At 42.5% G+C, this 17041-nt stretch overlaps 2 protein-coding genes across 2 annotated transcripts; one reads left to right on the forward strand and one right to left on the reverse strand.

Moving 5' to 3' along the window:
* Positions 1 to 1303: 1303 nt before the first annotated feature.
* On the reverse strand, positions 1304 to 10378 carry LIAS (lipoic acid synthetase). The gene is made up of 11 exons (XM_027457229.3): positions 10223 to 10378; positions 9919 to 10091; positions 9165 to 9258; positions 8372 to 8452; positions 7973 to 8129; positions 6999 to 7056; positions 6201 to 6329; positions 4952 to 5097; positions 3968 to 4038; positions 3055 to 3166; positions 1304 to 2149 (listed from the first exon to the last, which is right to left on the reverse strand). The coding sequence occupies exons 1-11, from the start codon at positions 10253 to 10255 to the stop codon at positions 2097 to 2099; spliced, it is 1107 nt and encodes a 368-aa protein (XP_027313030.1). The 5' UTR covers positions 10256 to 10378; the 3' UTR covers positions 1304 to 2096.
* RPL9 (ribosomal protein L9) lies at positions 10342 to 15702 on the forward strand. Its single transcript, XM_027457230.3, has 8 exons — positions 10342 to 10447; positions 10769 to 10815; positions 10890 to 11005; positions 11822 to 11917; positions 12242 to 12374; positions 13757 to 13837; positions 14334 to 14451; positions 15585 to 15702. The coding sequence occupies exons 2-7, from the start codon at positions 10770 to 10772 to the stop codon at positions 14438 to 14440; spliced, it is 579 nt and encodes a 192-aa protein (XP_027313031.1). The 5' UTR covers positions 10342 to 10447; position 10769; the 3' UTR covers positions 14441 to 14451; positions 15585 to 15702.
* Positions 15703 to 17041: the final 1339 nt, after the last annotated feature.

Raw genomic sequence — 17041 nt, forward strand, 5'->3', positions numbered from 1 at the left:
AATTGGAAAAGTCGTGAGTTCTTGGAATATTTGGTGCCTTTAAATATGTAGTTATAGGAAAAAAATGGGCAATAGGGAAGAAAGATAGTTGTAAAACCAGTTTCTCAACTAGGAAAAGAATTCTAAGACTTGTCATTTCTATTGCACAAGTTGTCAGAGGTCCTCAAAGACTAATTATATTTTTTCTGTTTTGTATACTCACTTATAAAGTCAAAATGGATCTGCTTTCTATAGAAACCATAGGAAAACATTAGAAAATATTTTATATAGCTTGCGTATCTTGCTGCTTCCTGTCAGACAGATGTGTAAAAGCATGAGATCATCTGAACCACCCATGGGCAGTTCATAAAATACTTCTAACATGAAATAACATTACTGGGTTTAGAGGAGCATTATTTCTCTCACTAGGGGAAAAAAAAAGTCATGGATAATTATTGTGCTATGTCCTCTTATCGGCTTTAAAATAGCTGTGTGGCTCAGATTTCCTGTTTCTTTTTTTCTGGTGTCAAAATGCTGAAAGAGTACTAAGTTGACAAAAGCTACAGAAATTCTCTTAAATGTGCTCTATAGGCAAGTCAACAACATTATTCAGAGCAGGACCTCTATGAAAGGCTGGCAGCTGTTAAACGTGGGTATCCTGGTGGTGTGGATGGAGTATTCCGTTTCCTTACCCCAGTGATAACCTTCCCCTGCTCTGGTAGTTGGTGTATTTCAGCTGGCCAGGCTCAAAGTGTGCTTGGTCTTTCCAAGACTAACGGGCAGGCAGTTTATTATAATTCACATTTTTTGCCATTACAACATGTAGCTATTACTACGTTCTTTATGACCCAGGTATGTCTCCCCTTAATTTACGCTACCATTATGTTGTTTAATTAATACTGCCTAAAGACTGTTTGTCTCCGTAATGCTTTAATGCTGCTCTACTTAATTTTGTGACGAGTTAATTGTGCAGCACTGGCCTCTGTGGTATAATTTGACTTTTGTTGTTTGTGACAATACCAAATTTCTGTTATTCTATTAACTTGCTAATTAGCTCTCATCCTTCTAACATCTTGCTGTGTGGAGAGGGTCCACTCTCCTTCCTCTAGACCACAGCAGCATACAGAAGTACTGCAGCCAGCTACAGGATTACTTCAACGGGGAGGGTTTGGAACTAGACAACCCATTCCTGGCACATTTCCCAAACAATTTCATGAAGAAAAATGCTTAAACCAATTCAAGAGCTATCTAATGTTCAGAGCAGACAATGGAGAATTATTAGGGCAAAGCTATCATGACTGAAAAGAGAAAAACTTACAACTGCTAGTTTACCATAAGGCATGCTTTAATTTCACTTGAGCTTAGTGCATTTCATCCACATCTCTGTTCAGATTTAACAGCCCGATCAGGCCTCCAAGGGGCAGGTAACCAGACCAATCAAACAAAACCACCCTGGTCTTAGGCTGAGTACTGAAATCTTCAGTGCTCAGACAATACCTATGGCATGGAACACCCACAGTTCTGTACAGATGAAGAGCATTAGCTAGCAGAAGGGCACAGTTAATTTTTGTAAGATACAGATAAGAGACACCACTTCTTGAAAGATCGTTAACAGTACTTCCTCTGGTGTGGCTAACCATAGCCCTATGTGGTCCTTTGACATATACACCTCTTTATTTCCCCGAGTCCCTGCAAGCCTGCATTGCATAATAGTAGGATATGTCAAGAGATTGGTACCTTCTGAATTACCCATTATTAGCATCTTAACAAGGATCTAATTGCAGCAATATTGATGGTACTATCACACCTGTTTATTTAAACCTGTCTGATTATTTCAGCTTATGTTTCCTCTGCCTCAGTTCCTTTGCTCTTTCAGAAGCAGTTCTGTCTTCTGACTTGTTACTGAACACCCGAAGTACTATGTAGTTGTAGCACTGCCAGGAGGAATTCGGTAAAATAATGTTAAGTGTTTTGGCGAGAGTGAAGTGTTCTAGAAGGATAGTAAGCTTATTCATGCCTCCACCATCTGGTCTTCTGTATTTCTGGAACTGAGTGTAATTACGAGCTGAAAAAAGGATCCTTAAAACTGACTGCTTTAAATAGGTTCACTCTCATTTTCAGATGACTTTTGTCTTTCTTTTTTCTACTAAGTTCTTCAAGAAGAATTCACCTAGTAAAAGGGAAAAAAAAAAAGCACCCAAGGTGATTTTTATGTGTTTCCATGAAATAAAGCAAAAGAATACACATTCTTACTTAATGAGTATTGTATTCTACAATATAATTGCTCTTACCACTATTCTGTAGCAATTATATTCTACACAACACTGCTTTCACTATGTGCAGCAGGGATGTAAGAACACTCAAACCCATAATCCAACAAGCAATACCTTCCACCCCCTAAAAATCCTGATTTTCTTCGTGCCCAATTTTATGGACAAGCTTTGCTGCTTTGTGCTTTCAAACAGGCCAAGGTGAATTGATTTAATTAAAAATTAATTCATATTTTATAAAACATCAGCAACCTGTAGTGAAAGCTGCTATAAATCTTGTTTGAATTGGCATTAAAATTGTCTGAGAAGCAGGGTGCCCCTAGATAATTATTCCCTGCTCCCTCCTTAGGAAAAGGCAGGACGTTGGACCTGCACAACAGTTCAGTAAGATCAGCTGCTACTTAGCACCCAGTGCTTTGTCAGAAAATGCACTGCTTTAAGTGTGGCTAATTATTTCTAGGGCATTGCGAATAAATTCTGCCAAAAGTAACAAAATTATATCACATAGGGCCCCCTTAAATCCTGAAGTGTTTAAGAGGCAGAATGTAAAGGAAACCTTGAAGTTGGTGCCCCCTCTAAACAGATCCTGCCTCACGCATTAAGTTATTGTACAAATACCAGGTAGGGCCATCCTGGTGCATTTAGATGAACTACAGAAGGCAGGAAGTGTAAATAATAAAAAACAAAGGATGACTAGAGACGTTTCCCCTGTGCAAAGGTGAGCTTTGTCGTCTATTACTTCACACTCTTAATTGTTATACAAAAAGCCATGTCCCAAATAACCAAACGCTTTGTAGTAATTTACCTGCTTTATAGGAGGAACGCACTAAAGGCCCACTGGCTGTGTAATGGAATCCAAGCTCGTTTCCTACTTTTTCCCAGTATTTAAATTTTTCAGGAGTTACATACTCCTCAACCTAGGTAAAAAGAATTCATTTTGATCAGGTCTTAATATAAAAGAAAAACGTAGACAGCACGTAATGACATGAAACTGTTACATCTCAAGTTCAAAACATTACATTCCAAAACTTTCAAGTCAAGTCATGAAAACTATTTTCCTCTCTGATTTTTACCCAAAGAATGTATTTTATTTGCTTTTCAGATATAGCTTCAAAGTTTAGAATGTAATTTTAGTTGTTGCTTCATTTTCTTTACTGTTTTTGAATGGTCCTTTTGCACAAACCTTTTTTTGTCCTAAGTTTGAAAAAAAAAAAAAAAAAAAAAAAAAAGAGAGAAACAAACAAAAAAAGCACCCCAGAATAATCCTACAAATCTCTTCACTAACAGTTATTTCAGTGGAACGGAACAAAGACCCTGGCTCTGGACAGATTACAGAAGGAGAAAATGGTAATTTTCACAGCTGAAGTGGCACCATTACGGGACAGCCTATGAGGCAGCGAATGAGAGCTGGCTTGAGCCATTACGTTGGAGGCATACACTGAGGCTCTTGTTCTGCAGAATCATGCCTCAGCTCCAGCTGTCTCCCCAGCTAATAGTAGCAAGTAGCAGTGTGCAGTCTGCAGGAGACGGAAAGGATTAGACAGTTGAAGTCATTTCTAGCAAGGGGCCCATAACAGATGAAAATCAACTTCAGCAAAGAAGGAAATTTTTCCCAACATCCACGGTTAAGGCTGCACATCAAACCCCACTGCAGAAAGAGGAAACTGTACTGCAAGATACAGACCAAAACACTGCCTGTAAATTAAAGGCATGTTTACCTTTAGGTGACGTTTTGTTGGTTGCATGTATTGTCCTAGGGTCAAACAATCCACGTCTGCTTCACGCAATACTGTGAAAAGAAAATTCCTCGTTAGTGGCAAAAGTATCATGAGGGATTGTCAGCAGCTGGAAAACACCCCACACTCGCAAGGCTGAACCAGGGTCACCCTGCAACACCTTGGGGGGTTACGTCCTGCAATCTCTATGAGCAGTAGCCATGCACTGCATTCTGCAATCCCAGCTCCTGCAAGACCTGATGTAGCTCAGAGCCAGGGAGAACATCATCACTCTGCACTGCAGTCACTCGTCTCACTGCAGAGATGACATGCTCTTTTTTATTTTACTGCTTTTCACTGTATCTATGGTCCAGACTGTAAGATAGGTGTAGAAAAAATAGACTGTATCACTGCATTCCAACTATGGGTTATTGTACACAAAAGAAAGTACCAGGTAGGCATTCTTTCAGCTGGATGGAGGAGAAATGTTATATAATTAAAGAATTTCTTCTTAAAAGTGCATTGTATTCAGTTGCCACTGTGAACTTTTCTCCTATTAAAAATAGATTGAAAAAAAATATGCTACAACTCCAAGGATAGCCTTTTTTTTTTTTAACAACTAAGTAAGCCAAACTAAACAATAATGTCTTTCGTTTCTAAAAGAAATGTGCACTAAGGCAACTATGTTGCAAGCTGATTGCTTGATTGCTGCAAGGACTATGGATGTTAAAATAGTCACAGAAAGAGAGTTATAATTGCTACTGAAATCAACAGGGAATGGATCTACATGTCAATCTGTTTCTAAAAATCTGACAGCCATGTGAAAGCGAAATAATCCAGAAGTTTGGTCTTTTTAAACCAAACATTTTTTCCCCATAAAGCCTTGAAAGCATTTCCTCCAGGAAACTGTTTTGCTAGGATGCTCACAGCAGTTCTCCAATGGAATAAGGTTCACCCACGTTAACGTGCGTTTCAGCCCCCACTCACGTTTCATCGTCGCGTACACCTGCTCGTCCGTCTCGCCCAGCCCCAGCATGATGGAGGTTTTGGAGATAACCCCAGGCTGCACCTTTTTGGCGTGCTTCAGCACACACAATGATTGCTCAAAGTTGGCTCGGGGGTCGCGAACCTTCCTTTTTGGCATTTCCAGCGCAAGGAAAAAGAAGAAAAAGAGAGAGGAAGAAGGCAGGTAACTCAGAGATGCCGAGACAGCTTAATCCTGCTGAATTCTATGTAGAAAAAGACAGAGTTCAGAGGTTTCGACGCAGGGGTCTGACACCAGCTGACAACCCCTGCTGAGGGCGAGGCTCCGCGGGCCGGCAGGGAGCAGAGAGGAGGCACGGCGGGGCCTCTCCGTGCCCCCCTGCAGCCTCTCGGAGCCCCGGGGGCCCCTCGGGTCGCTGTGGGGCCGGGCCGGGCCGGGCGGGTCCCCTCACGGCCCCCGGGCGCCTCAGGAGCGCGGCGCGGGGCCGGCGCCCTCTGGCGGCTGCAGGGAGGCGCCGCCGAGCCCGGGGCACGCCGGGAGCTGCGCCCGGCCCCCGCCATTTCGCCGCCCGGCCCCGCTCCGCGCCTCAGCGCGCCCCGCGCCGTGAGGCGACCCCCGGCAGGGCAGGGCTGGGGGCTCCGGTGGTCGCTTCAGCGGCTCCTTCCTCAGCCTGCCCAGCCTGGGGCTGGGAGTTAGTCCCTGTGCCGTGTCAGGGATGAGGTCTGATGCCTCACATTGGGCTAGTTTTCGAGAATTTCCCTGCTTTGTCAATTTTTTTCTCATGCTGAGGTGTGATGATGATCAGGATGTGCCTTTAACACATTGGTTTTCTGCAGTTGTAAAGAGTGCCACAAACATATCCAATAAAGCAAGCACATTTCCTTCCTAAAAAATCCTGCGTGTAGGCTAGAGTTAGGTAAAAACACTTAATGAGAAAGTTCTGCAAGTAGAGTACCTCACAAAATATGATTTCTTACTTTTAGGACAATCCTTTCCCTTGAAAAGCCTACATAAAACCCCAGGGTAGACAGATACGTAACATTTTTTCCATAGGCAGGTTATATAACACAGGAAAACGTAGGGGTGTCAGTACCACTTGTGAATGGAATGTAAAGAACCGACAGCCAAAGCCTTAATGACAATTTAAATAATTATCTCTGACTCTCTCTCTCACAAAGAATCCCTTTTACAAAATCTCTTCTGTTTTTATACAGTCTTCTACTTCCATTTATACATACTACTTTTGCTCACCTTTGTAATTCTGGAACCGTTTCCACATTGTGGGCATACACATCTAGTCCTGACAACGCCACTTTCTCCACAGCTTTGAGGTCCCCTCGAAAATCAGGAGTCAGGCATTCCACGAGAATTTTTGAATTCCTGAAAGAGAGACAGAAAATGAACAAATCTATGGGATTCGTATCACTGTTGCTAAAAAGCCCAATACAGCAAAAACATAACAAAAACCTGAATTAACGATGCTCTGATAAGAGAAGCAAAGTTAATTCAGGATACATTGCTAAAACAAGAGATTTCTGCAAATACTAAGGGTTATTGCTCTTTAATAATATTATAGTTCAAACAGAACAATGTGTTTAATTTCCAATTTTACTGATGTGAGCTAACACAGAATGAAAGTCAAATTATATAAAAGTCATTCTTGCAGTCTCTTAAACAATCATGCTTACGGTCTGTAGGTGATTTTTTTGTCAGTTGCAGGTTAATTTAACAAGGTTTTCAGTATTATTTTAATCTCGTAGCTTCAATATACAGAGGAGATATATTCCTGGCCTGACACACGGTTAAAGAAATAATCCAGAGCATAGCTTTAAATAAACCCGAATTGGAAATGTATTAAAATTGGGGCCATACATTGGGACCTTTACACCAGAAAGATGAAAAACAGGGGAAAAAGGTATACAAGCAGGCTAAAGGCAGACTTTTGTATATGTGTGGTCCCTGAAATAATTCATCTGAAGCTAATTGTGACCTACATGCCATAAAACTCTCTAAAGGTTTAGTAGTAATAGTAATACATTATTAATATACCTTTCTTTCAGATGAGAGACTGTCTTGGCAAAGTGTTCTGCTCCACCATCAGGCATATCTAGAAGCATTTCAATTACTCAGTTAAGCTTTCTGTTCAAGAAATGTATCCACTTATTAGCAGTGCCAGGAAAAATGCAGAGTAACATTTAAATACAAACAAATAAAGCAGCAGTTCTTGGTCAAAAGCTGAAACACCAGTCTTATCTTACTGCTTATGACAAAAGTTTATAACAGATATTCTACCGAACCTCATTCTGCACACAGACACAGATCATTTAGTGCAGACTTCAAACATTTACTCTGAATTTACTTGGCTTTGTGGGTGCCCTGTCAGCCTAAGCACAAAATGACTTGAACCATTTATGGTTTTGATCTTACAAACAGACTTACAAAAAAAAAAATTCAAACTAAGTATTATTGCAAGCTACTTTGAAGCTACTAGATTTTCAACTGAAGTACACTGAAGAGTCTTTGCAACAGTTTTGCCCACCTATGTGGTGTCACCACAAACGAGCTACTACAACCACAGAAAAAAAAAAAGCAACTTTCAGTATTGTTAAGAATAATTTATTCCAGGTTTAGCTGATGGGAAGAAGCTCTGTAATATTATTCTGTACTAATGTGGATTTTTTTTTCATTAAGTAACAGAAAACAGCATACATGTTTGTACTTTGAAAAAAAAAAAAAGAGTTATAAAATATTTAATAAAATATTGTAATATTTTTAATGTCTAGACCTTGTTGCTCTCTACAGCTACCTAAAAGGAGGGTATCAGTCTCCTTTCTCAGACGGCGAGTGGTAGAACACAAGGCAACATCTTCAAGTAGCACCAGAAGAGGTTCAGATTGTTGACTCCTTTAAAACAGGAATCCTCAACAACTGCGCCGAGGAGTAAGTGTTTATCAAGGTCTGTCTTTATCCCGTGTAATGCATATGAGAGCTTACACTGGAAGATGTTATGACAATGTACTAACCGTCTCTGTCCACGGATGTCAATACAACGTAATCCAAGCCCCACTCAGCAATAGCTTTAGCTGTGTTGTAAGGCTCCTCGGGATCCAGTGGAGGTGGATTTTTTGCTGTCTTTACTGAGCAAAATCTGCAACCTCTAGTGCACGTGTCACCCATCAGCTGAAATAAGAACAGCATTTCTACATTTACATGTCACACATCACTACTGTTCAGCCGAGAAACAGCCGCATGTGCTAAAGCAGACAAATCCCTCTAATAAGGAAAACAATAAGGACAATGATATACCTTAAATTTCATTTAACAGACCCAAAACACTGTAGCAGAGATTGTAGCATATTGTCAGAGATACAACACTCAGCTCAAACAGCAATAAAACACTTCAGAAATAGTTAGCAGCTTACCATAATGGTAGCCGTAGCTGTAGCATGTTCGCCACCTCCCCAGCATTCTCCGATGTTGGGACAACGCGCTTCCTCACACACCTGAGGTTAAACAGACAGTCCTGCAATGTATTTCAACAGTAGCCTACAAACCAAACCCAAGTCCTTCTGTGATAAATGAGATTTAACCGAGTTACACACCGTTACTGAAGCAGCAGAATTGCTAGGAAGACAATCATTGGTGCATTACATCCATTTCCATTCCTTTCCTCTACCACAACTCCAAAAATTCCTCAGCCAAGTAACTGCCTTACTAATTAGCACAGCATCATTAATATTTTAAATTTACCAGTTGCACAAGATTCAATATTCACAAGATCTCTGATACATCAAAGCGTGATCTTACTCTGAAAAAAAGCCCTCCATGCAAACCCATCACTTTTTATCATCTTGAACATATATTTAATGAAATGGGTATTTCTAGAATGTCTTTTCTTACAAACCAGTTACATGTCTCTGAAATTGTGTTTCCATTAAGAACAGTCACACGTAGCATCTTCTGATCTGATTGGTGATGCAAGTAGTAAACTCTCGTGTTTAAAATCATAGCAGAAAAATATGAAGTTCTCTATAGGATTTTTTTTTTCATTAAGGGTAAAATTCATCACAGTCAAAAAGGGCCAGCTTTGGTCTTGGTTTCAGCATCAAAGACCATGCAAGACATAATTTCTACCTGTCTTCCACAAAAAAATAACTCTGCATCATTAAAAAATGCCTTATTTCTACCAGAAAATTTAGTTAGTACTAGACTTACTGTATGAAGATTTAAGCTTCTCAAGGTATTCTTTAGTTTATTGTAATTCTTTCCCATGGGAATCTTAGTTTTCAGCCATGGTGGAAGCCGCAGCCTGAAAAAGAAGCAAACAGGATTAATAAAATATTTACGTAAGTTTCCATTATTTTCTTAGATCTATGTCAACTTGTTACATATCACGATGAGGAAAGGTTTCTTGGATATTGACACAGCTCAGTGACCAACGTTAACATCACTCATAGTCACAACAGACTTCCATCTTCCATGCTTATTAGCATCCCAATATCCAAAATTGGGAGTTTGTGCTCATTGGAAGGTTTAAGGCTGTTAGCAGGAGCAGGGGGATTTCACAGTGGGGATCGCAGCAATTCATGGCGGTGTACATTGCACGCCTATCCCAAAGTCTGATCAAACTGCTAACTAGATATATGTTCTAAGCATTTAAAAATTTACTCTGCGTTAATTTTTCAATACTGGTTATAGCTTTTTACCACTTCACTCCCCCATTGACGCCTGCTTATAGTTAGATACAGGGCATGGCACAAGCACTCAGGTGAGAAAAATACCACAGTGCCTCAACGTTTTGGTGCGTATTTAAAGCGAACACCGTGTTTTTTCCTTCAGAAATCAGACCGGCGAGCACTTTGACGAGATAATTTAATGGAAGCGCGTTGTGTGTGACCTGTACTGGCATTAAACAGGCGAGGCACCGCAGGGCTGCCACCGCAGCCGCCTAAATTTACCTGACACCTACCTCTCGCCCTTCTGGCGCTTCAGGGCTCCCGCATACCCAGCCCAGGCGCTGCTGTCGGCCAGCTCCCCGCAGACGAAGTCCCGCAGCCCCGGGCCGTTCCGCAGCGCCTCCTTCTTCTCCTCAGGCAGGGAGCCCCCCGTCCCGCAGCGGGCACACGCGTGCCTCGCCGACACCTTAAAAAAAACAAGGCGGATAAACACAATTGACGGAATTACAAAAAATTACAAACGTACCGGTTACAAACAGCCCCATTTGCCCCCTCCCGAGCCCATAGCGCCCCACACCCCGCGGGGCTGCCCCTCACCCGGGCGCGGTGCCTCAGCAGCAGCAGCGCCATGGCGGCGGCGCCCCCTCCCCCCTCACAGCTCCCCCGCTCGATGCGCTCGGCGCTCGGCTCCCCGCGCCCGTTGGCGCGCAGCGAGCCTCGCTCCGTCCTGCCTGCCTGCCGCTGATGACGTCAGCAGGCAGACGGGGGTATAAGTACGCGATGACGTCACGCGCAGCCTCTTTCCGCCCCGCGCGCCGCCAGGTGAGGGGGAGCTGCGGCCGCCGCCATCCGCCCCGCATCCGCCGCCATCCGCCGCGGGCGGCCCCCGCAGCGCCCCGAGGGGGGTGCGGGCAGATCCCCGGGGCGGCGCCGGCCGCCCTCGTGGCGCTCTGATGGGGCGCTGCCGGCCGGGAGCCGCCCCGATGGCGCCTCCTTTACCCCCCCCCCCCCTCCCCTCCTGGTGGAGGCCTCGCCGCGGCCTAGCCCCGGCCTGGGGGGGGGGCGCCCGTAGCTGTGGGGGGGAGGGGGGCGGCAGGGGGCTCGTCCGCGCGGCTGCCAACGCCTTGTGGTTGTCGCCCCTAGGATGAAGACCATCCTCAGCAACCAGACCGTTGACATCCCCGACCAAGGTAGGGCTGCGTGCGGGAAGCCCGCGGGAAGCGGCCCCGCCGCCGCCTAACGCGCCTCTGTGCTTGGTTCGCAGTCAGCGTGTCGCTGAAGGGCCGCACCGTCATCGTCAAGGGGCCCCGGGGAACCCTGCGGAGGGATTTCAACCACATCAACGTGGAGCTGTCGCTGCTGGGGAAGAAACGCAAGAAGGTGAGGGATTCACTTAAGCTCGTAGAGAGAAGGTGGGAGCTGGTAATAAATCTTCCATGCTGCAAGTAAATCGCTGAGTGCTTATCTTCGTGTTTCCTGAAAGAAAATGGAGTTATGGAACACTGGCCCACTCAGGCTCCGTGACAGGCTTGAAGTTCTGTCATGTTTTGGAATGATGATGTTGGTTGATTTTCTTCATCACTGCAGTTATAATCACTGGGCAAAGGGTTGCCTGTTCGATGCTGTTTTTTAAGCTGGTTTGTTTAAATGAGATAAAATTAATTCTCTGTATTTAAGTTTTCAGTGTTGGCAAGTTACATTGGGAGAGCTGATGTTTTTCACATAGGTGCATAATATTTTTCTATTATCTGAAGGATTTAAGAAAAAAAGGGAGGAGTGCGTGATTTCAGTAACTTATTGACAGGCATTTGCTGGATCGTAAAAACACTGGGTCCTTAGGCAGTGCATTATTAAGAAGTTGATAGATTGCATTGAGGTGACTGACCCCAAAACAACTGGTGTACTGTAGGGAAGGATATCGTATTCTTCAGCTAAGGGGTCAGAGCTTTTTTATAACCACTACCTCTCCTAGTGTTTCTGAACTTTTCTTGGTAATGGCGCAAAAAGAAGATAAACTTTGTGTGCTGGGTGTTAGGACATAAGGCATGCGCTGGATGGGTATTTAACAATCATTGAACAATACTTCTACACTTCCAGTAGTTAACTTGGACTTCTCTCTCTTTGTTTGTCGCAAAATTAATTGTTTTTAGTTGTGAAATGTAGCTGAAAGCTTTGTTATTTGTTTTTTTAACCCAGCTGCGTGTTGACAAGTGGTGGGGTAACAGGAAGGAGCTGGCGACAGTTCGCACAATTTGCAGCCATGTACAGAACATGATTAAGGGTGTTACGCTGGTAAGTTGTGTTTGAAGGTAGAAGAACCATGTCATTTTTGTTACACTAGTCATAGCCTTTTACTTCAGTGTGAGCTCCTATAAGTATTGAAATTACTGTGCATGTATGCATTTTTCCCCCCCCTTGCTCTCAAACAAGTTCTGCAGGTAGAGAAAAGTATGAACAGTAAGCTCTGGATGTTTCTTGGGCTTAGCAATTTGTCTTTACTAGGAAACTACCTGGATATGTTTTGTTCTAAATGTATCCAGTAAGCATTATGCACCTGTTTGGATTTTTTCTTGGGTGTGCTCTGATTTCAGTATCTAACGATGTCCTTTATCCCAGGGCTTCCGTTACAAGATGAGGTCGGTGTACGCTCACTTCCCCATCAACGTTGTTATCCAGGATAACGGCTCACTTGTGGAAATCCGAAACTTCTTGGGAGAGAAGTACATCCGCAGGGTGCGCATGAGGCCAGGTGAGTGCACCCACAGGTGAATTATTTCTGATGGGGGTGGGTGGCTTCTAAACGGTCTTCTTTGAGTGCTACCAGGGACAGCAGGAGATGGCAAGCAGCTGTCAAAGCAGAATTTTCCAGTCTGTCCGAATATATGTAACCTTATGATAAGCTTACTACTGTTCAGATTTATAATTGATAATGATTGTAACTTGCTTTTAATAAATCTTTACTAGGGAGAAAGCTTAAAGCTACTTAACTGCAATAGGAGTTAGAAGATCTCAGTTTAATGTCATCATCATTCAGTCTTGACAGTGTTCATTGACATTAAACTGCTGGTGCTCAATTTTAAATTGGTGTTTCTGTTTCAAACGTTGTATGTGAACTGATTTTACAGTACATCATATTTTTGGTCTTTAAAGTGTTACTGTGTTCTGAGTATCTTGACTGAGCACACGTAATTTTCATCTTACCCAGTCTTGCATAATTGGAGCTTTAGCTAGGTGTCTGATGGGGCAAATGTTTGATGGATGTTATGAAACTTCATCAGTGAAGAGACTAAACATTCCTTAACCATAGTTACCCTAAGATTGTCAGGGATACTTTCTGGATGAAATGTTTTTTTCTGTTAATCCACTGCTGATGAAGGAAGGTATGGGTGTGACAGATGGTGATTTAGGGTGGATGTAAATGAAAGGATGAGATTGGTCTGATGTGATACGATGTGGAGGGACTTACAGTAGCTGTGACTTTGATTTATAGGGGAATGTTAATTTGTTTTTTTTTAATTGGCTTTTATTTCAAAGATAGGTGTTAGTTAAAATGCTAGTTTAACATCTATTAATTAAACAGATCAAGCTATGAAGTCTTACTTGTGTTACTTTCCTTGCAAGTGAAAGTTTCCTGTTAAATTCTTGAGCATGGCAGTGCTTACCCCCATGAATGCTTCCAGTGTGTCTGGTGATGTGGTGCTGAACGTGCCAGAGGGTGGGGTTTATCCCGATGACTCTTCCTTGGGGTGAATCCAGTTTTGTCTTAGTGAGCATAAGAATGTGGAAAATGGCACCACCTAGCTGACAATGTCGCACTGGCAAAACCTCTAGTTTATGTGCTGTGGAGGTGATTAACGCCCTAATGCAGGAACACTTCAGTAGGAACATCACTCGGTGCAGGTCATGTTCTGGATTGAAGACAGCTCGCCTTTGTGTGCTGAAGCTGTTGAGGGAGGGCAATCCTGGAAGAGCTTTTGGGGGGCAGTTTTAACTAAGTCATTGAAGCTTGTTATTACCTAGAGTAATGCTGTTTAGATCCATGAATTGTGATAGGACACAAGCACTGAGTCCTTAATACATCTTTGCTGTCTTCACCATTGATGGATGGTTTGTGTGTTTTGCTTTCTGTAGGTGTTACCTGTGCAGTATCTCAGGCCCAGAAAGACGAGCTGATCCTTGAAGGAAATGACATTGAATTGGTCTCCAATTCAGGTTTGTGAAGTTGATGCAGGGGGAGATTTAATGGTACTGTCACTGTTACCTGAAGATGTCAGTTTAGGAAACTTGTTTTCCTTCTTCTCTAATACTGAGCTAAATGACAGTTCAGTGTGTTTGTTCTTTTAAATCTAGTCAGTGTAATTTGCTTTTCATTGGTTAATATGCTTTTTTAAAGCTTAGAGATGTTCTCAAAAATCTCTAGGACCTTTCTTCTAGTTAACATTGATTGCTTTTTTGGCAGAAAATTTCAGCTTTTCATTTGTACAAGTATGCAGTGAGAGACTGTCTCTGCCTGAAGTTGCCAAGCTAGGCTCAGTGAAATGTCTTTTTTCTTTTTTTTTTTTTTTTAAATCTGACCCCAAAAAAATGACAGTTTTTCAAGCTATTATTTCCCTTCTCCAAGTGACAGTTTTATTTATTAGTTGAAATACTGGAGAGGCTGTTTGGATGGACCTCTTGTTTTAGGTTAATGGTCTTGCTTTGTTTGCAGCTGCCTTGATCCAGCAGGCCACTACGGTCAAGAACAAGGATATCAGGAAATTCTTGGACGGTATCTACGTCTCCGAGAAAGGAACAGTACAGCAGGCAGATGAGTAAAACTCTAACAGGTTGGTGTCATCTTAGCATAGTAACTTCCAAATAACACCGATCTCCCTGTGTTTGTCAGGTGCATTGAGTTCTTTCTGAGGACAAGGCTGGTGCCTTAGCTTGTTTCTTAAAGTCTACGATTTTTGGAATGTGGGAGCTGGGGACAACAGGGATGTGAGGCAGCGTGCTTGAGAAACAAACGCCTAGAGATGGTTGCCTGAATCAGGGAGCTTGACAGGGCTCATCTGCTTCAGTGAGGCAGTGCCAAACCACATTCCCTGTAGAGATGCAGTGGTGTAAGGCCTCTTGTAAAACTTTTACCAGGTTTCTTGGCAATAACTTTGCGTCTCTTAATGACTTGGTTTGACACTGCTGTAGGGATAAACACCTAACGGAGGCGCTGTATTTCTGTGCTGTGAATGCCAGTTGTGGTAGCTATTGGGAACTAAAACCAACTAACCTGGGATGAAAGCAGTTTCCAGCTATTTACGTGGAAGACTTCCTGGTTGGACACAGACTTTATTTTAAAAAAGTGGATAGTATTTAATTTATATAGAGAGGTGTTCTGTGTACTGTGTATAAATTCTTGTAAACAAAGGTCTGTGTAACAAAGAGAACTATTGAATGTTGTATATTTACATGTGCTACTGAAGTTGAGTTCAGGGATTTGGGGTTAATTTAAGAATTTTAACTGGTTTAGTTTGAGACATTTCAGCTACATATGATTCCATATGTGGTATGAAATACTCGTGTGGGATGGGTCAGGCTGAGTTGTATTTAAAATAAATGTGTGGCTTCTGAACCTGAGTAGGAGACAGGATTTTCATGAAGTCCCTTTCATAAACTAAATCGTAGTGGCAGCCAGATACTGGGTGCTTACAGGCTACTGAAAAAAAATATTTTTAATGCTGTTCAGAGTTTCGTGAGAGACAAGATGACTTGTTACCTTTGTTAAGCAATTTTGAACCATTTCTCATTGTCAAGTAATCTTTTCTGCATAAAGTTAAGTACATTTTTGAGCTATTAATTTTTGCCTTGCCTTAAACCTTTATCTTGAACGTTTATGGACATATGACAAGTTAATTGATCTTTTTCAATTTCACATTTGCAGTGCTGAAGCCTTTCTAAAAGCTCTTTTACTTTCTATTTGCAGTTGTCTAAATCTCAAAACAAACCACCATGAGACAGCGTATCAGCAAGTGCCGGATCGAAGCATCTCATATAAAAACTGAATGAGATGAGAGGTTTAATAAAAGAAAACCTGTTTCATATCTTGGCCTCTTCTTTTAAGAACTAGATGGTGGTGATGAGAACCTGCTCAAGGTCTGTCTTTTGGAGAAGCAGATTATCACAGGGTGATGCAAATATAATTCAATGCTGTGCACGTATTTGCAGCCTTGGCTCAGAAGGTTCAGACTGAAGGCTGATGGATGGGAATCCTTGTGACACGTAAAGCCAGGAAGTGGTAGCTTTAAACCAGAGTGTTAAGAAACAGCGAAAGCCTTGTTTTTACAGTGTTCAAGTTGTCCCACTAAACCAGTCCCAGAATTCTGTACAACAGGTACAGAATTCAAGAGGGGTTTTGTCCTGGGGTATTTTGAGTGATAATTTGTGACTTTGGGTAATGGAAGGATGTGTGCACCTCCAATACCTGTGCCATTTGCCACACAGACCGCTTTACTGTGTAAAACGGTCAAATGATCAGGGAGGTTCTGGTCTGGTACTTACCTTTTGGGTAAATGAACCTTCCGTGATGGCCAATGCTTGAAATCCAATGGAATGAGCAGTGTGCACGTATGGACTGACACTCAGGGTTTGGCCAAGTAGCGGGAGTTGGGGTTCAGTCATTGTGCATTGTAAAGTGGAGAAAGGTGGTAGGAAATGGACTGCTCTTGCTTTTACTTGCATCTTGCACCCCCCAGCTCTGCCCTCAAGCTGTGGTTCTAGCCTCACCAGTGCTCTGTGTCAGTCCTGTTACAGGGCTAAACATGGCCAACAGTTTGCTGGAAGTCAGGTGTTTAGAGGAGAGGAAACATAAAAAAAAAAAACACAAAACAGTTCAGCTCTAGAAGCTGATAGGGATATGCTGCTCTGGAACTTCTCCACTCTAGCATAGGAAAATGTGGGTGGAAACAAACAAAACCAGTTGCCTCTTATGTCAGTACATACCTAGAGCTGCTTCCCTGCCACACTCTGGGTTTGTTGTTCCTGCACAGCCAAGTGTGATCTGCGCAGGCATTTTGAATGCATTGATCCAGTGACTGAAAAGGCTGGCAAAGGTGAGTTTAAGTGATTGCACAGCTCATGGGGAGGGAAAAAAACAAACAAAAACACTTTTTTTGAGATTGCCAAAAAAACAGACTAAGGGGAAGCTCTGGTCCATGAAAAATTAAAAGAATGTTCATTTATCCCTGGAGTGTGTCATGCCCAGGTTGGTAGCTTTCATTTAATGCAGCGATATCATGAAACCCAGCCTAGAGGACAAATAAAATTGTAACACAGCTTCAGTATTGTTTTCTGCTCAACAGTTCAAAGTCCTTGCTAGATTATGAGAGAATTCAAAAGGAAGTGAAGAGATTGAATAATGTCTAACCTAGGGAAGCCACGTAG

This window comes from Anas platyrhynchos, chromosome 4 (genome assembly GCF_047663525.1).
Source record: "Anas platyrhynchos isolate ZD024472 breed Pekin duck chromosome 4, IASCAAS_PekinDuck_T2T, whole genome shotgun sequence".
Taxonomy (NCBI): domain Eukaryota; kingdom Metazoa; phylum Chordata; class Aves; order Anseriformes; family Anatidae; genus Anas; species Anas platyrhynchos.

Excerpts from the sequence above, each read along its gene's own strand:
- LIAS (XM_027457229.3), bottom strand. The coding sequence starts at position 10,255 with ATGGCGCTGCTGCTGCTGAGGCACCGCGCCCGG. Across the intron at positions 6,330-6,998 it reads GTCTCTCATCTGAAAGAAAG|GAATTCAAAAATTCTCGTGG; the intron begins GTATATTAATAA and ends TCTCTCTTTCAG. Across the intron at positions 4,039-4,951 it reads GGTGTACGCGACGATGAAAC|TATTGCGTGAAGCAGACGTG; the intron begins GTGAGTGGGGGC and ends TTCTTTTCACAG.
- RPL9 (XM_027457230.3), top strand. The coding sequence starts at position 10,770 with ATGAAGACCATCCTCAGCAACCAGACCGTTGACATCCCCGACCAAG. Across the intron at positions 10,816-10,889 it reads CGTTGACATCCCCGACCAAG|TCAGCGTGTCGCTGAAGGGC; the intron begins GTAGGGCTGCGT and ends CTTGGTTCGCAG. Across the intron at positions 13,838-14,333 it reads TGAATTGGTCTCCAATTCAG|CTGCCTTGATCCAGCAGGCC; the intron begins GTTTGTGAAGTT and ends CTTTGTTTGCAG.